We start from the raw sequence: 13,776 nt of genomic DNA on the forward strand, positions 1-13,776 counted from the left end.
AGCTCGGAATTTGGCCCGAACACAGAGTAATCCCCCCTTTACTGGGATAGAAAACCAGCCAAGAGTGAGGTGATGGGGTGGTGGAGGGATGCTGTGAAACTGTCATGGGAATGGAGCTAAGGGAATGCTATATTTATACCTGCTTCCTCTTGTGCTGATTGAACGTCCTCCTCCCGAACTTTGTTACATAAAACTTCATTTCGTATCAGCAGTGTGGAAACATTTTTGAAGGATTGGGAATATTTCACCAAAGTTGGTGACTTGAAAGGACAGCATTTGAATTTGTATGTGCAGTTTTTATGCGTAATTTGTTTTTGAAAGGACAGCAAAGCAAGAACCTAGAAGGAAATGATGCAACCCAGTTTCGAACCTGTATTCCCTACATCAGCATCACAGCACACGTGTCAGCTGTTTTTATTTTTTTATTTTTGTAATTTGTTAAAGGACAATTCCGGCCAAAAATGAACCTGGAGCTAAATAAAACATGGGTACCGAGTCGACCGTTCTCTGGGATGCGTTTTCATGATAATCGAATGTACCCAGTTTTAACCTTGGTTTTAGTTTAACCACAGATTAGCTTATAATGCTAGTGTATGGGGCATGGAATAAGTAAAAATAAAAATCGCTAGTTAATACCACTAACAAGGCTCAAAATAGCCCCACACTAACACTGTAACATAAATGAGGGTCCCTACCTGCAAACCGAAGCATTGAGAACTTTGTAAGTGTACAGACAATTTAATAAGAAGATACTTTATAAAGACAGTACACTTCGCGTATACAGGCAGGAGCCATCTTTGGAAAACAGTCTCGACCAGTCAAACCACGAACGCTGTGCTACGTGCGGTCGATAGTCACAGTTCAGCTCACGTAGCACGGCGTTCGTGGTTCGACTGGTTGAGACTGTTTTGCAAAGATGGCTCCTGCTTGGATGCACAAGTGAATAACCCACAAAATAAAGAAAAGTATTATTTGTTAAAGATATTTATACATCTCTGCTCAAAATGAGGATCCATTTTAAAAAGTTCCAGGATCTTGGGATCAAAGTGTGTGCTTTATCCTACAGTGAAGGGTGTATAAACCAGCACCAATTCAACAAAAGAAAATACACAGAACAGATAATCTCTTTAGATCAGGTGCCCATAATCCATCTGTGACAAATTGCCACAAAAGCTAGACAAATAAAACACTAATTTCGGAATACTTTGACTTTATCAAAGAAATAACATCTCTAACAGTTCCTGTAACAGAGACCACACTGTCACTTTATTGGAATCAATTCTTATAAACAAGGAAATTCTTTTCCAAAGGACATTTCTGTCATATTTTATGAGTTACTAAGAATACTAAGTTCAGCATTTGTGGGGGCTGTAAAACCAAAACAAATTGAGGGAGTGAGCTGATGGAAAGAATTACTATTTGTAACATGATGTCCTAAATTTGTTAAGTGATATTGGGAATGGTCATGTCTGAGGAGCTCAAATAAAAACTGTCTCTCAAGGCTGCTAGACTTGACTTTGAGTCATGGTTGTAAATTTATCAGATGAAAGGTTATAAAGGGTGAAAAGGTGTTGCTCAAGGCACAGAATGAACATGTCCAGTGATCCTTCTGATAAACATTACAGCTTTTTACAGCTAAGTTTATCCACTTATTCTTGAGACATGGAACAAAATATGCCTACAACTTATGTGGAATTAAACTTTTTCCCTTTAAGAGGATCGCTAGGACGCTCTTAAAGGGATTGTCCATCTAAAACTGAAAACTCTGTCATCATTTTCTCAACCTCGTCATTACAAACCTGTCTTCTGCAGAACACAAAAGAAAATATTTGAAGAACGTTGAACAACATTGAAGCGCAGTGGCTTCCATTGTATGAACAAAAAACAGACGTTTCTCAAAATATCTTTTGTTACATAGAAGTTTTGGAACAACATGAGGGTGAGTAAATCATGGCAGAATTAACACATATTAGCATTTGAGTTCCAGGAGTTTTAAACATATAAGTGAATACCTCTGAACATCACTGATCCAAAACAGTTCCTTGATGCATTAACTTGTATTTCCTCAGTTTAAAGTGCTTCAACTCCCCTCCAAATAACTGTCATCAGTCACAGAACGTTTTCACAATGAAATGACTTGCTGTGACATGATTCAGTCGTGTATATATTTGTAACGGAATGTAGAAAGCAAACCTGTTTAAGCATGAAGTCAAAACAAAGAAAGATAACCGCAGCCCCCATGCATACAGTTGAAACAGGAAGCACGACTCTCCATTTAAATCAACAAAAAATGTTTTTCTCTCCATAAATAAATGACAATAAATAGATGTAATTTGCTAAAAAATTATAATATTTTATATTCTCCATGACAGGTGCAACACCACCCAGCTCCTTCACCCTGAAGTCTCAGATCCATCTGTTCAGGTATCCAGTGACCCGAAACTTCTCCATCCGTTATTTTCCTAATATGGGTGAGCAATCACTCCATAGTCATTCCCACAAACACAGGGAAGTTTTAGAAATCAGGAGCCAGCAGTTCCTGGAATTCCCGTGTAAACTTTCAGCAAACTGCCTCCTTCTAAATCTCCAGGAGGGCTTTTCTGATACAGGACTGGATGAATGCTGCGGACCTTCTCCTGTGTGGGTTTGGACTTTATGGTCTTGCACATCTTGTCCCAGAGCAGGCGAGGTACCGGGGGACTGAGGATGATGAAGACCCAGGGGTGTATGATGGGGTTGACCGATACAAAAAGAAGGGGTAGGAGAACATTTTTTTCACCTCCTCGGCAGGAAATGTACAGTTGAATCTATGAAAACAAGAACATAATGTTAAACTTTATGCTGTGCATAAACAGTAAAACAAAACAGCAAAAGCATCAGCATAAAAACATTCTCATACTTTTCCATTACATTGTTCATGTTACTGTGTAAGAATTTGGCGGATACATTTTGAACAGTGTTTATACTTCATACGGGAAAACATAACAAACATTTTATTCTGATGTGTCTGTCCTGATACCAAATGCTGCTTGTTTCAATATTTAGTTAAATCAATTTTAGGGCCACTTTATATGGCAAGCAGTTCAAATATGTATTCATTTAAATTATAACTAGTTCAAATTTTATGTAGTAGTAGGTTACCTACTTTTAAGTCACTACTAAGTAATTCAAATTACAAGTTTCTTTTTTAGTTTCTTAAAAACGATTCATTCACTTGTACCTTTTCATTACATAGCCTAGTAGTTCATATTCCTATAGTGACTAGTGTGTATTCATTGGGTCACTAGTACTAGTATTTATTAACTTCAAACTGCTAGTCACTAACTCAATAGAGACAACTAACTTTTTTTGTTAACATATTGCACACACCTGCCAATGCATTCTATTGGCAATTGGGATTATTTGTCTAGTAGGCCTAGTGACTATTCTGAATGACTATAATTAGTAGGCTATATTAGTTCAAATGGTACTAGTAACATGTCGTCCCCTAAGCGCGAAAGAGAACTGGATTCTGGCGCGCTGTCTGTGCGTCGTGTGCGTCAGGACATTCACAGACAGCGCGCCAGAATCCAGTTCTCTTTCGCGCTTGAATAATAACACACACACACACACACACACACACACACACACACACACACACACACACACACACACACACAACACACACACACACACACAACACACACACACACACACACACACACACACACACACACACACACACACACACACACACACACACACACACACACACACACATTTATGCCAATATGTCCGTTTTGTCAATTGTATCCTCACAAGAACAGTCTTAAACGAGTTAAATAAAATCTTAAATGAACGTCAAGAGTAAATGAGAAAATGAAATGCGTAAGATCTTGTCATCTTCGACAGATCTTAAAGGGACAGCAGCCAATTCTGTCTATCAGTTAAGTTAACTATTAACAAAGTCGAACAGAGCAAATTACTCGCTGATCTTGTCTAAAGAACGTTTGTAGCTTTAATAAGGAAAAATCTGTATTTAATTTATAATTTATGCAGTGCAGACTATTTGATAACCTTATTCAATTTCTGTATATTTCGTACAGATGGTTTATAGACAGAAAGGGCACAGGTAAATATGACATTTATTATGGGTTTATGTGAGGATTGTTTAAAGTCCACTTAAATTAAAAGTTGTTATATTTTTGAGGCCTAATAAATGTTTCAAATTTGAGGGGGGGGGGGGGGGGGGGAATCGTTTTCATCAAGACATCAGTAGCTATAAATATCAGTGATACTGACCTTCATTCATAAAATATACTGTCTTTATATTGTTTTTACATTACAGTGGAAATTGGGTCTCACATAATTTCAATTTTATTTACACACAAATCATTAATGATGAACATTTTAACTTTATCAAGTCTTGTCAATCGGCCCCTATATTAAACAACAAAAAAGTAAGAAGTCTTTTGTTTTACATATAGCCTACTTTTATTTTTGGCAGAATTTATCACTATAATCAACTTAATTATTTTCTGGATTTTGTATCACCATAGTCCCTAAATGTATGACAATGCAGGAAATGGGATTCAAATCGGAAAAGAAAATTCCCCCATTTTGTGGGGGAAATCACCCCCCCCCCCCCCCCACACACACACACACACAAACACACACACACTTTTCAAACCAAAGTTACACCCTTGAGAATACCCACTTGTTTTATTAAAACGAAAACTGAAATAGACACTAATCAGTATTTAAATTAGCTATATAAGCTAATATATAGTTAATATATTAGCTATAGCTAGATAAGACTAACTTACAATTGCAAGTACGTATAAAGCCAGAATTGTGAGATAGAAACTTGCTATTCTGACATGTTCTCACAATTGTGAATTTGTATCTCACAATTTAGACTTTATAACTCGATAAGAAATGAGAGATGTGAAAAAGTCACAATTGTGAGATAAAAATAAATCGCAAATAGCCTACTTTTTATTTTGTATTCAGTGGTGAAATTCATTGGCTTGTAATTGGAAAAATATTCTATATGTCGTTATTTGATAAATTCATGTATAATTGAAAAATGTAAACATATTGTACGGACTATTAACATAAAATTACAGCCTGCAATTTGAAAATTGAACACCCTTCTCATAAGAAAAAGTGTAGGCGAAACATTTAAAGAGTGTTTGTCAAGTCAGTAAACTGCCTTACCACAAGAGGAAGAGAGCATATGACGAATCCTATTGTCATGAACCCGAGCAGCACCAGATGTTCTACCTCCTTCGCGATGGACCGATGCCTCTTGTGACCTTTCTGCCGTCGGATAGAGCTCTGGTGCGCCTTGCGTCTTCGGTACATTTGTGAAAGATTATAGAGGACGGACACGTTGCACAAAACCGTACATACAATCATCACGAGCAAGCAAGTCGCGTAGATGATATTGAACACTTTATGCTTGGCCTCTGTTGGGTTCATTTCAATGAAGCACCACGTACCCGGACAGTACTGAACATACTTCCCAAAACCGAAGAAAGGTGTGACACAGAAAAGAGCGCAAAGCAAGTAAATGAGAGCTATGGTGATGTACCCGCAGCGTTTACTCAAGCGCTTCTCGTAAAAATAAGGATGCCCTAAGGAGAGCCAGCGCTCCACAGCCATGGAAAGAAGAATTGCGAGAGTTACCATGCTGAAAAATGTCATCGCATACGCAAAGTGCCCACAAACGAATCGGTTTTCACTCATCCCGAGCAAAGACTGCTTCCTCAAGTACGCAGTTAAAACCAGAGGACTGACGGAGAAAGTTCCCAGCAAATCTGTGATGACCAAAGATGTGACGAGCACTTGGAACAAAGATGCTGGTTGTTTCCTCCGCCGTATTTCCAAGAGAATTAATGCGACCACATTCCCAAGGACACCGGTGGAAAACATGATCGCAGATATTGTGGGAGATCCTTCGGAGACATCGAGGCTCTCCTGGCAACTGACGTTTTTCGGGTCTAATGCCATAAAAACGTTTTTTTCTTCTTCTTCTGTATTATCCACCCTGGCGTAATTGTGTGCTGGTTGAAGTGTATTTGAGGAAAAGGATGTATCATAGCAGAGAAGAATTAGGCTTCATACTTATAGTGGAGCCAAACTTTTACGCACGGCACAGCCCATGCTTTTCAAACGAGAGGAACAACGAGCGTAACCTGAGAGTGAGGAGGAGTTTCAGCAGAGCATGCTCTGATGTCAACAGCTAATGTCTCACTACAGCAAACGTAGTAGGCTATTAGTCAGGTAGATTTTTAAATGCGATCAAATGATTTAAAATATGATTTGGATTTTTTTAAATGCTATAGGTAGCCTCCTGAAGTGCAGTATGCTTAATGCTATAAGTTTTCATTCTATATATAGATAATTATAATTCAGTATGTTAAATAAATAGCTAAATTATTTATAAATTATTAAATTAAAATATTCATAAATATCTATAGCAAACAATAAATTAGCCTAGATAGGCTATACAATAATATCATATAGGCCTATTACAGTTTGTTCTCAATTGTTTAGACACAATTCTGGGAACTACTCACTATTTTCTCAAATCTCCACACACAATTTTAAAAACGCTACAAACAGCTAACTTTTGAATCCTTATTCAAACTTTGCCTTTAGACACAACATACAAACTGTCAAAATAATGAATAATAATAATAATAATTAATTACATTTATTTTTTTGCTTTTCTTGGCACTCAAAGCGCTTTACATAGAGGGGGGAATCTCCTCAACCACCACCAAAACACATGTCAAAACACAGACATCATGTTTGTTACACACTGGTGGGATTGATTCAAAACACTGCTACCAAACAGTTCCAAGTTTTTTAGATAAATAATTTGGGACTTTGTGAAATCACAGTACTGACTTTGAGAGGGACAACCTTGACAAAAGAAATGCAAAAAAAAGTACTGTAACAGTAGCCTACTGAAGTCTTCTGTGAGCACTTAAAGCTGCCGTCGGCAAAATTTTTTTGATCATATTCAGTGAAATTGACACTATAATCCGACAGAACAACATAAATAAAGTGGTTTTAGAAAAAAAAACAGAGCTTCTAACTCCACCTGGGCACGTGTTATTTGTTTTGGAAAAATCCACCTGTCCCGGATCATCGGGTCCAATCAGCGCAGGGGGGTGTGAGATCTGACTGTCAATCACAGGTCGTGCACACGCCACCCCTCGCGCACGTTACAATCACATGCCTCGCACACGTTACAATCACCCCCCCCCCCCCCCCCCCCCGGATATTCTACCTGCACGCCCTAGTGAGCCCACCCCACCATCTAATTCAAGGTTTCCAGGGTAGCCAAGGTTACGGGTTTACGTGTGCGCAGGCATTATGAGTGTGAGTGACACAAAAGAGTAAAGAGGTTATCGTTTCAAGCTCTGGTGTGAAATTGAACTTCTTGTTAAATAAATAAAACACTCCCAACATAACACATAATGTGCCTACTGTTTTGCAGACTTGGTCTAAAGATTAGTTATACCTGTATGAGTAAATACTTTCACTGATTTTCACAAGATCTCTCTCGACCTTCACGACCGTCGCTCCTCCTTTTATGCTTCCGCTCCTCTGTGAGCGATATGAGACCGGTGTCCCTCATTAGTAATCACGCCACCGGCCTCGCGCCATTCTCTCACGGCCCTCGGCCTCGTCCAGCTCACCACAAATGGTTTGGGAAATTGGGCCTGAGTCAGTTATAGTGTGTTTGCAATCGAGATAAACTGTAATTTTAAATCAGTTTATAAATAGCACTTAAAGGGTAACTCAACCCCTGGTCAGAGCCTGACTCCACCCACCCTGACTCCTAACCTCTCCATATATGTAAAATGGAAATGGAAAAGTGGGCAGAGCCCAGCGGAGATAGAGGGAACGAACCGAGGACGGGGGGACGTGCACCTGAGACCCGCCTCTCTGTAGGCATGTTCACATTAGCAGATAATGAGTTGCCATGAAAACTACTGACATCTCTATCTTTTCATACAGATTACACAAACAGAGAACACTAGTTTTTGTTTTGAATTAGATAATTTAATAGCAGAGACTTAAATGTTTATAAAGATATATTGCTTATGCCTGTGTGACTAGTATTAGCTGAGTTTTGTTTAAGTTTAGAGACGTGCTCCAGAAAAAAAGTTCACGGAGAAGGAGAGGCAGGAAGAATACCCTGTTTATTTTGTTTTGTTTCGATTGTAAGTGAACACATAAAAAAGTAGACATATTTTTCTTCGTATTTCTTAAGTCTGTATGACCAAATTAAGTCTATTTTGCTGCTATGTGAAAAAATCCAGCAAAACGCGCTGGCGCATTTGTCGACCCCAGAGGGTTAACTTTAGCCTAATAGGAAGGAACATAAATTGTGATTAAAAACATATGCTCACTCACATCAAGTCGCCTCTGAGGTGGTGGAGTCCATGCAGGAGGACCAGCGTTTGGCACTGCGTCGCTTTTCAGTGCAAGCTGTTTGGAGAAGCCCATTTCCACCTCCATTGCGTTGGAGAAGAAATCCCGCGTAAAATGCAGGTGTAACACTCCAGCTCTAGGGGGGAACTCACGGTCTTCCTGGCTAAGTGCATGCAACCACTGGTGCCTAATATCCAAGTCTGCCGGAAAGCTATGCAGTCCAGCAGTGCTGTTGCAACCAGCAACACTACACCTAACGTCCCATCCTAACCACTGTACTAAATACAGATAAAGCTAATGCTAAAAATCTATGCTAACTTGAAGCTATCCTAACTGATGCAATACTTTGCTACTAACTAACTATGCTTCTAACAATACTACACTAACAACTATGTTAATTAACAATAGGCCTCACAAAATAATATAAATAGCTATATAAATGCTATGCTAAATAGATGCTAAAATACCTTATCCTGATCGTTTTCAATACTCACAATTCCAACTCCTGACTCACTACAGTGGTTTTGAAAACAAGATGTTTTTTATACCAAGGGCTGAGCCTATGCCATGGGTGTGGTGAGCTCGTAACAAGGGCGTGGTGAGCTCGTACCAAGTGTGTGGTGAGCTGGTGCCTGCTTACGTCACCAGGGAAACAACTTGCAATAGGAAAATTCAACTGCATTAGCCACCGTTCGACCTGAAGAGGGCAGCACTCAGACGTTTTTACACCATATATTGTAGAATTAAAACACGTTATACCCAAATGTCAAAAAATGTACTCGAATCGATGAACATCACTAATAAAGCCTCAGTCTTACCGATCATTAACTAAAAAAAGTTGTTTTAGGCTTTAGTTTCCCTTTAAAATAAAATGGCATTACATGTTATTTATTTGCAAATGACATGCATTGTTTGAAGTTATGTAAAGTTAATGGGTATAAAATCTTAGTTTACCATCTGTACTGCATCATGACACCTCCCAGTGGGGAATATTTAAGATGCACACGAGTTTTAGAAGAGACATCATTTCTCATTGCACACAAGTAAAGTTAAGACATGTGGAGGTGAGGACAACTTTTACATTTTGTATGTCAAAACAAAACAGATAATATCATCAACAGTCCTCCTGCTTAAAATGTTTTAAACATTATTGTATTAAAAATAAGTAAAAATAAAAAAAAATAAAAAAAGAATAGAAATGGGAACCACTGTATAACTTGCATTATGACATCATTAATGGAGCAAAGTGTGCTCATAGAGCACTCATGGTATATTGACATTAAAATCACATCAACTAGAGTTCCACAGAGATCAGTACTAGGACCATTTTTAATCTCCCTTTACACTGAATCACAAGCAAAGTTATCAAATCTAATGGCTTTCTTTATCATTCAAATGCAGATGATACTCGGTTAAATCTCTACTTCTACCCTCTGACAAACAGGTTTCACAGCATTTCTGGAAGACATTTCTGTCCAGATGAAAGCAAAAATGATTGAAAACAAAGTAGCTGTTCATCCAAGGCAAGTTCCACCCCTTGCCAAGTCCATGTCATTTCAATAGACAAACTCAACCATCTCACCCACTCAGACAGCCAAGAGCCTTGACAACGACCTGTTGTTTGCACCTTAAATACCAGTCAAGACATGCATTCCTCCTTCAGAAAATCCAGAACATTCGTAAAACAATTACATGGGCTCTACATAGAGTATTCTAAGAGTTCAAGAGCAGTAACCGATGCAACTGCAGAACAATATTGTCTTTCAGTGACTGTATAATTTATATTTATTAATTTATGTAAATAAAGGACATAGTGAACTTCCAAGACTGTTTCACTATTTTATTATTTAAATGAAACTGTAATTGTTTTAAAGCTTTGTACATTTAAAGGGTAGTTAACCAACAAAACAAACAAAAAAAATGTCATCATTTACTCACCCTCATGTCATTCCAAACCTATTTATTTCCTCTGTTGAAGAAGATATTTTGAAGAATGTTAGTAACCAAACAGCTTCAGTTCCATTGTTTTGTTTTTTGTTTGTTTGTTTGTTTGTTTTTGTCCAACATTTATTTTCAGCCAGAAAAATATTTTAGGGGATTCCAAGTGTTCCAAGAATTAGATAAAAAAAAATTTTAATTATCCTTATTTCTGTAAATTAAAGTAATTTTTTAAAATATTTATTATATATTTTCTATTTTCCATAAGTGAGTGCAAGACACCTTTTGTTATTTTATCCATTCTGTTCTATTCAACCACACATGTGTCACGGTTCACCGTCTATCTCTGCACTACATTCCCCAGAATCCTCTTTGCCGCACCTGCAATTACTCTCCCCTGAGTTTTATCACCTGCACCTGCTCACAATCAGCAGCCTCATTAGCAAGCTCCATAAAAACACTCACCACAGCCGCAGTCTTGGTCAATCTTACAACAAGAACAGACCATTATTCATCGTCTCCCGAAGTCTCTGATGCACCCAGTACCTGCGAAGTAACATATACTCACCTGTGAATTACTAACCTCTGTATCCTTGTTCCACCGTTTCCAGAAAGCCTGCCTGAATCCATGTTTCCCGAGATCCGGTATTCACCTGAGTTCCCTGTGTTCACGCTGAGTTTACTTGCTCGTGACTGCATCTGTAAGAGAAAAGACAAGTATTAATGAACTGTGATTGCTTGACATCAACTAACCTGAAGAGGACCTGCTCACCTGTAATATGCCCCGCACGTTGTGCTCTTCACCGAATCTGCACCTGAACTTTGAATACTCACGTTTGCACTTGTGTCACTTTAAATAAAACTGTGTTTGGATTCACTTACCTTTGTCTCAGTGCCTGTATTCTGACAATATGAGCATTGGATGATGCTTTGTACTCGCCTACTAAAACCCTCCCATAGACATTTTGGTAACTATGTGGTTTGTGGTTGAGGCATCCTTTCATTTTAAATCACCACATGGTCACATCTCATGAACTTCTTCTGGGACAATTATATTCAAGTGCTTCCAGATCGAAGCTGCTTTGTCTCGAAATGAAGAACTCCTGGGTATTTGCTTTACTTTTTACAAATGTTTATTTCATGAATGCGCTTCAAAAGGACGCACTTTTCCCTTTCGGATTATCTAAAGGGGATTCAGTTCTTCAAGAAGGTGATGATGAATTCTCTGAAGCCCTGAAGCTTAAAAAGCCATTACAGTTCTACAACGTGCAGTTCAACGTTCTTTATGTAAGCCACACTATTTGTTGCGATTACATTCTAAAAAAAAAAAAAGTTTTATTTCCCCATTATTTTTGCATGAATGTTGCATATGCAGCCAGATCTATTGAGCATGTGGAGTCTGAAGTTTAACAGTGAATTGAATTGCTATTGTTGTCATTCAAAATCATGAGCTAAAATATTAAAATGCATCCAATTATTATACAATATGAAAAGTCTTGAGTTACCACACAGGGATCTTCTCCATTCCTCAGGTTGCCACAAATGGCTTCTTGTCCCTTCAGCTTCCTCCTGAAGAGAGTCAGTATTTAAGAACCATGTTTCCTCTGAGCTTCTCAGCCATTGCACCTTTTCTGACAGACATTAGTTCGGGACATGGGAAAGGATCTGTGTTTTACCGTGTGGAGGAGTCATTAGATGTATTAAACCGGGCTTCTGAAATGGTGCAGTGTGGTTTCACTGGTTCTACATTTAAGTCCAGCCACACAGTCATCGCCACATGGGACAACGTTGCATGTGAAGAGGACAGGCTACTCCAGTCACCATTTACACATTGTGTAACATTCTTTTGTATTCCTTTAACATGGCTTTTTGGTTACACTTTATTTGGCAACTCTTTATTTTACAGTGTCCTTGTTACATTTGTAACATGTACTTACCGTAGTAATAACAGCAAATTATGCATAATTACATGCAATTAACCCTCAACCAAAACATAATCCTACCCTAACCCTATAGTAAGTACATGTAGTTAATTATTATTACTCAATACTTAAATAAACAATTACACTGTAATGACACCTGAAAATAAAGTGTAACCCTTTATTTTAACATGTCCATGTTACAGTGTAATTATGTATTTACGTATTGTGTAATAATAATGAACTACATGCACTTACTATAGGGTTAGGGTTAGGATTTGGGGTTTAGGTTAGTTGCATGTAAGTACGCATAATTTATAGTTATTACTACAGTAACTACATGCAACGTGTAACACGGACACGGTAAAATAAAATGTTACCGCCTTTGTACCTAAATGTTTCAAAGAAAGTAATATTTTGATTTTGTAATGCTATTATCATCAATATTGACTATGCTGTTCTGACTTGTAGGTAACCAGTTTCCAGGTTGTGTTGGCTGGTAATAAATCAGATACATATGCCTTGTTCCTGTATCCTGAGGATGAGCAGCAGATGCTAAATATCAGTCACAATTATACTAACATGTCAAAAGGACATGCTAAACTTCAGGTTGGTTTTAGTAGAGGTGATACGTCTACCACAGAAGAGCTGTTCTACAGACTGATTTGCTCTGATGAGACCACCAATAACCTCCATAAGTGAGTGTATGAAACCTTTTTTATTCTTTTATCCATTTCAAGAATGGTAATTCATTGACATTACTTATTTAATGCTGAATTATAGGTTTATTAATTGTTGCTTGTTGTTCATTCATTCAAACTGATAATACACTAAAACAAAAAACATGATAAAACATCTACAGTTTATGAATCAATTACAACATTTCTGAAGTAGAATTGTTTAAACATGACAATTAAGGTTAAGTCAGGTTGTGAAATGCCATGTGCAATTCCCCAAAACTTTATGATATTTTTAAATTACCGAATATGATGTTTGCAAATTGAAATTTTTTTCACAGTCATTTTAAACTACATATGTATACTTTTCTTCATTATGGACACTATGTCATTTACTACACTAAATGTAAAAAATAGTAGTTATTACATTAACCTAGAGCAATAAATGTTGTAAATGCTTTACTTTAATTTTTATTATTTTTAACATGTTAACTCTTTTAAAGCAGTTAACATGAACTAACAATGAAAAATACATCTACAGAATTATCTTAATTAATGTTCATTTCAACATTTACTAATACATTATTAAAATGAAAAAGGTCTGCAAAGTTATAAAGCACAAAGTCACTCTAAAGGGAATTGTTCTCTATATCAGTGCGCACTGTTTCTGAACTCCCTGAAACGCCTCTATTGTAGTCTTGAATTTTCTTCCGGGAACTAACAAAACTCTGATCAGTGTTACTGGAAACGCTATAACGCCTCTGCTTTGGGGCGTCTGTAGCAAGTGTGTTTAATCTATGTTTTTTTTT

At 37.6% G+C, this 13,776-nt stretch overlaps 2 protein-coding genes across 2 annotated transcripts in view; one reads left to right on the plus strand and one right to left on the minus strand.

Moving 5' to 3' along the window:
* nid2b (nidogen 2b (osteonidogen)) overlaps positions 1–13,776 on the plus strand; it is a 64,707-nt gene that overhangs the window by 11,730 nt on the left and 39,201 nt on the right. The window contains exons 2-6 of the mRNA XM_077221000.1: positions 2,373–2,424; positions 2,591–2,758; positions 10,983–11,658; positions 11,904–12,206; positions 12,762–12,988. Coding sequence (XP_077077115.1) covers positions 11,389–11,658; positions 11,904–12,206; positions 12,762–12,988 — 800 coding nt within the window. The 5' untranslated portion in view covers positions 2,373–2,424; positions 2,591–2,758; positions 10,983–11,388. The remainder of the gene's footprint in view (positions 1–2,372; positions 2,425–2,590; positions 2,759–10,982; positions 11,659–11,903; positions 12,207–12,761; positions 12,989–13,776) is intronic.
* ptger2b (prostaglandin E receptor 2b (subtype EP2)) lies at positions 410–6,168 on the minus strand. Its single transcript, XM_077221017.1, has 2 exons — positions 5,200–6,168; positions 410–2,807 (listed from the first exon to the last, which is right to left on the minus strand). The coding sequence occupies exons 1-2, from the start codon at positions 5,992–5,994 to the stop codon at positions 2,523–2,525; spliced, it is 1,080 nt and encodes a 359-aa protein (XP_077077132.1). The 5' UTR covers positions 5,995–6,168; the 3' UTR covers positions 410–2,522.

This window comes from Siphateles boraxobius, unplaced genomic scaffold, assembly GCF_051911475.1.
Source record: "Siphateles boraxobius isolate OS27281-9 unplaced genomic scaffold, OSU_SipBor_1 8, whole genome shotgun sequence".
In the NCBI taxonomy this organism is placed as follows: domain Eukaryota; kingdom Metazoa; phylum Chordata; class Actinopteri; order Cypriniformes; family Leuciscidae; genus Siphateles; species Siphateles boraxobius.

Bases quoted from the DNA above. Each gene is read 5' to 3' on its own strand.
- ptger2b (XM_077221017.1), bottom strand. From the start codon at position 5,994: ATGGCATTAGACCCGAAAAACGTCAGTTGCCAGGAGAGCCTCGATGTC. The intron at 2,808-5,199 runs GTAAGGCAGTTT...TTGTTTTCATAG, and splicing joins TATGCTCTCTTCCTCTTGTG to ATTCAACTGTACATTTCCTG.